This window comes from Necator americanus, chromosome V (assembly GCF_031761385.1).
Source record: "Necator americanus strain Aroian chromosome V, whole genome shotgun sequence".
In the NCBI taxonomy this organism is placed as follows: Eukaryota; Metazoa; Nematoda; class Chromadorea; order Rhabditida; family Ancylostomatidae; genus Necator; species Necator americanus.
In genome coordinates, this window is record NC_087375.1 from 8,955,246 (window position 1) to 8,960,585 (window position 5,340).

Sequence of the window (5,340 nt, forward strand, 5' to 3'; positions counted from 1 at the left end):
TTCTCAATACTGTTTCCTTGAACTTTTATTTTTGTGTGTTAGCTTTTAATGCATAGTGATAAGAGCATTGATGTCGTCGTGTTATTTGTTTGTTTACTTAATAGCCATAAAGTTTAATTACCCAAGTTTGAGGCTGAACCATCCGAACAACTGGTGCATCGGCCACGTTGACCAAGCGAGCCGACCAAGCGAGAGACTGAAGACAGGCCAAAAAGGACAAGTGGGCATCAAATCCGATTGCAGTGCATGCCAAACGCTTCATCCCGGCCTCGATTCCACGGATTGTTCTGTCTGAGCATTGAAATTTATTACCTTGGACTAGAGCATTGGTGCATCTTCCTTTGGGTCCAGCTCCTTCATCCACTAACCGTTATCATTCGTAACGATCTCAAGCTAGAGCACTCGCGCAGCGGCTGATCGATTTCCTGCCGACTTTCCGTTCTGATCGTAGTGCATAGAAAATGGCTACGTCATTGAAAACGCGGAAAGGGGTTTTGAGCAGGCATTCTAACTCCCTATCGCAAGCATTGGCGAGACATGCGACTTTAGGGGAAGGCGTAGGTCTCGAGGATCAGGGAGCATATAGAACTATACTGAATGAAATCCAAAAGGCTGAAATGGAGATTAAATCACTCCAAGACATATTTGATAGAGCGCTTTTTGCATTTACCAAAACAGTGGACAACCTAAAGGAACCTCTCACTGAAGAAGAAGAGGCGAAAGTTTCGGAGTATATAAGTGGCGCTCACGAACTCATCTCTCAATCCACATCCCTGCTCATCAAACTGGAGATTAACAAGGAGCAGTTGACATTTAATACCCGTACGCAAGCGGGACTCATGGGAAACGAGCATCCAAATGAAAATACAGTAGCACGCATAGAGCTACCAAAGTTACCGATACCGGAATTCAGCGGGAAGTTCTGGCAGTGGGACAGCTTTTGGGAGCTGTTCAACGCAACGGTTCATTCTCTTCCACTTTCGGATTTGCAAAAATTCAACTATCTTCTCAGAGCACTTAAAGGGGAAGCCCGCGAGTCCATTGCTCGTTTCCAGGTCACCTCTGCTAACTACAATCTAGCAATAGCTCATCTGAAGAAAAGATACGGTAATGCTCAAAACATAGTCACGGGCTTACATCGGCAGCTCGAGTACTGGAGCACTAGGAGTACGCAGCTGAGGGACCAGCGCGTAAGAAAAACCACGAGGAACTCCGTGTCCAACTCAAGAGCATGAGCGAGAGCATCGAAGGTATTAAGATGTCAATGGAGAGACTGAGAGAGCATCATGGGGAAACGTCCGACCAGAAGTGTAATTCGGAAGATAGAGAGCCAACCAGACCTCATGGAGATAATTCCATGCCGAGAATGCATGTACTGTGGATTGATGAACCACAACAAAGCATTGTGCACCCTACCGGAGTGCATCCACGACCAGCGTTATGAACTGGAGGAGATTGAGCGAGAACTGGAGACCTTCGCCGACTACTACGGTCCTGGACAGTAATCCGGATGGTCGAAACCAAGATTAGGGGGAGTGTCACGGACGTGACAACTACAATCAACATGTATTGCATTAGCGATGCGATACCCCCGTGTTCACGGGAGGATGTTTTGATCCGGTTCTCGCCAAGACTTGAATGATGGCCAGCGGTCCATGTACAATCTCTCCGGGATGCTCAGAATGAAGAGATGGTAAGGAAATTTCCTGGAAATTTCAATCGCTTTGATCCATTGCTATTATTTCTTTCCCCAATGATTGCTGAAAAAAACCATCTCTGTTATGGGATATTTCAGCCTTTTCTGAAAGATTTCTTTATGACTGGTTTCATGGAAATTCTTTTTCGACAAAACGCCTCTACAGCTTCTTTTGAAGCCTCAAATCTAATGAGGCTTATTACATAATGCTAACCATCAATCATTTGCAAGTTTGTTCACTTTCTTCTTTTTTTATGGACAAGAATTTCCGTTTCCTAACTGATGAGCACAGTGCAGGATAGTCGCAACTACATATTAGTAATACATATTAGTGGTGGGATTTAGTTACACGCATTTAACATATGATCTATCCATTATACAATTACGGATTCTTCGAATTGATCGACCGGGAGTCAGGAACACCTCCATCAGTCCCGTTTGTGAGCAAGAGTCGCCAAGTGGTTTCTCCTTTCGCGATAGACATCGAGAGCATCAAATTTTTCTCTGGAGCATTTTTCATATTGGCAGTCTTCCTGCAGTAGGTTCAAAATCGTGCGAAAGCCAGTCGCTCACGGATTTAGTCCAGCGGTTGAAAGGTGTCATGTGTCGGCCGACCTTATTTTGCTTTCCTTGACAAATGTGGCAGGCATCTCTAACCCTCACTTGCTGTCGTACTATAACATAGAACCTAGAATTCCATCCCTCAACTGAATGAAGCCGAATATTCATAACATCACTCTTTCAATTGAGCTTTCAGTGAGACTGACCGAATTTTCTTCCGTGCCTTTCGTAGTGCCCAGGTTTCCTACGCACAAATCAGAGTGGAACGTATGCTGGTATGATAACAGAGCCGAGTGTTACTGATCTTCTTCAGCGCATCCTTTATGCTCCTCCAAGATGTTCGTTTCCTGTACTTGAGCTGATGTAAGTTATTGTTCATGTTCATTTCACGGCCCAAGCAACCATAGCTGATATTTTCGGATGAATTCGTTCTTCTGAAATGAGGCATTCCAGACCCATCCGTTTTTCGTAAACGTTGTTTTCCACTCATTCAGCTTAGAGCCGATGCTTCCATATATTTCGTCCATCTTGTCCAGCGTTTTTACTGCTTGGCTGATACTTGGATTGCTTTCACGAGAGTTACCGTAAATATTTTTGGTGAGAGCCTATTATCGTGTTGAAATCTTGTCTTCACGTCGATAATTGTGAATGGCAAAATTCGGATCGTGAAATTACTGCACAACTCTTGAAACCCCTTTATGAACTGAGCAGAATGGCCTCGGTTATCCAAGACTTCCATGAAAGCTTTCGTCTCGACTGAGTTTAAGGTTTTCTTTAAGTTAAGGAAGATAAGACAGGGCGGCATCTTTTACTCTCGTGATAGCTCAATGAGTTTCAAAACATTGTGGATGTATTCGATCGATGATGTCAAGCAATAGCCAGAATTGTTAACAGTGTTTTATTACGGCTAACATTTCGACGCTGTCGCCTTGGTCAGAGCCTGGAAAGTAAGAACATTTGCAATATATCTTCTCAGTTCCAAATTTTTAGTCGTTGCGCATTATGATGTGGTGCTGTGCTGAATCCTTTTTGAATGACTGGTTGCATGTGTCTTCTTCATCTAACACTTTTTCAATTCTGTCGAGGATCTAGGACAGAACTTACAGATGAGGATAGTAAGGAGATTAAACGATAGTTGCGATCTCATGTGAATCCTCCTTTTTATAAAAAAAAATTACTGCTTGCTCTTGCTGGCCCCCCACTGATTAAGAAATCTGCATTCCAACAGCCAACTAAAAGCTAACATTTGCTGACACCAACACAGCGAAAATTGCAACAGCTGAGCAGCTCTGGCATGAAGTATCAATGTGCTCCTAGATGGTGAGGAGACAAGTGAACCTGGGTGTCGAAAAGATTGAAACGATCAGGATGAAAGTCGCGATGATTTTCTTCACTCCGTTTGTGGTTGTTTCATTGGGGTTCTGGAGAACAGTCATATCTTTCTTGCCATTGGCAATGTCTCGACGGTCATACTGAATGCTTTTTCCCAACCTTGCAGCTTCGCCCTTTTCCCTTCCTTCTTCCTTCATCGCCTTCTGCAAAACCCTTCCAAGCTCGGAAATGTTTGCCCACAACTCGTACAGCTCCACGTGGGGATACTAGTTCAGGAATTTTGGGGGACGAACATCTACTTGTAGTTTTAAAACTCTTCACTTTCCTTGTAAAGTTGTGGAGACGTATCACAAGCCGATCATGTTCATCGTCGATATTGTGGTATTTTCGCGAGAGACGAATAGCGACACGAAGAATTTGCAGTCCAGATGGTTCTGGGACTTCGTTCCGTGAGTCCTGCGGCTTTCTCCTTTGCGCGTAAAGGAAAATCTTCCTCGAAAGAGGCGATGATCTGATGCTGTGTTGAACTTTGGTACCTCGCATTAACAACCCTGTTAAGGTACTGTTACCTGCGTTACCCGGTTGGAGAGGTACATAGTCGATGCCAAAGCATTTCAACCGGCTGACCGCAACGCACGCGCTTTTTCCCAGCTGACCAGACACACTCCTTCTTTACTGTGCACAACATCAATCCTACATGCATCGAGGACGTAAAGGCCATGAATTTTTGAATTCTGTAAATGAACAGAAATGTTGGTGGTATCATCGGTGTTGTGCTTAACTCTAAGCGTTGCAGTGGCGTTGTTATGAATTCTAGTGGTGTTTTTATTTTTTTCCGTTGGAAAAATACCTCTAATTGATGTTATCAGCAAAAATGTGTACAATATGATATTTTCCAGTAACTCCAGCTAATAAGTTGTGAAAGAGCTCAGAAAGAAAACCCGTGAAAAATTCTGTTCAAGTAGCCTCATGTGTGGGAAGTTGTAGCACAGTCGGTGAGAGGTTTGGCTGTGACTAAACAATCAATCGATGGTTCGAAACCGCTCTAGTGCCACCCAACCTTTTTATACTTCCGGAAACGAAATGTTTCCCGAAGGATGAAAAGCCTGGCCGAATAGAAACATTCATTTGACCCATCGCCTTGCACGACAATGTAACACCCATTTATAGACCGTAGTAAAATAAAAAAGCAAAAAAAACCAAGCGGTAAGGAGTTAGAGTTAAACACATACATTGGCACATCCCTGGAGAGATTGATCAACCTTATTTCTTCCCTTTTGTTTTCCTTCGCAAAGAGTTTTGTGAAAATTTCTCGCAGGTCATGTGTTGGCTCCGAGAATTTGGATTGGGAAGGACCCCCAACTACATATGGCGGCGAGACATAGATTAAAATCTTCATGCAAAATCTTTAGAAAAATAGAAGAAAATCTTTTGAAAATAGAAAAATAAAATAAAAACAGGAAGAAGAGAATAAAAAATTAGATTCAAGAATATTCTTTCTCACATCACCACAGCTTATTCTTCTAAGAAAATAATTTAATAAATCGCGTATATCTAATATTTTATCGTTATAAATACGTACTTCTTATGTTTTATCAACAATAATTTAGGCAATATATAATTATAGAAAGTATGGTAACAAGATTGGCTTCGTCCTCTCCACATATTTTTATAAGAATGTAATAGGAAGGAATACGGTAACATAACATGCACATGTGAAATTGCACACGGTGATTTCTTGTAATCCTTGC

The 5,340-nt window shown here is 42.5% G+C and overlaps 3 protein-coding genes across 3 annotated transcripts; 2 read left to right on the forward strand and 1 right to left on the reverse strand.

Moving 5' to 3' along the window:
* Positions 1-461: 461 nt before the first annotated feature.
* RB195_013328 (uncharacterized protein) lies at positions 462-1,235 on the forward strand (the record flags this gene model as incomplete). Its single annotated transcript, XM_064203091.1, has 1 exon — positions 462-1,235. The coding sequence occupies one exon, from the start codon at positions 462-464 to the stop codon at positions 1,233-1,235; it is 774 nt and encodes a 257-aa protein (XP_064058972.1).
* Positions 1,236-1,286: 51 nt separating this feature from the next.
* Positions 1,287-1,505, forward strand: RB195_013329 (uncharacterized protein; the record flags this gene model as incomplete). The annotated part of the gene is made up of 1 exon (XM_064203092.1): positions 1,287-1,505. One exon carries the CDS (start codon positions 1,287-1,289, stop codon positions 1,503-1,505), a length of 219 nt encoding a protein of 72 aa, XP_064058973.1.
* Positions 1,506-3,724: 2,219 nt separating this feature from the next.
* On the reverse strand, positions 3,725-4,132 carry RB195_013330 (uncharacterized protein; the record flags this gene model as incomplete). Its single annotated transcript, XM_064203093.1, has 1 exon — positions 3,725-4,132. The coding sequence occupies one exon, from the start codon at positions 4,130-4,132 to the stop codon at positions 3,725-3,727; it is 408 nt and encodes a 135-aa protein (XP_064058974.1).
* Between the last annotated feature and the right edge of the window lie 1,208 nt (positions 4,133-5,340).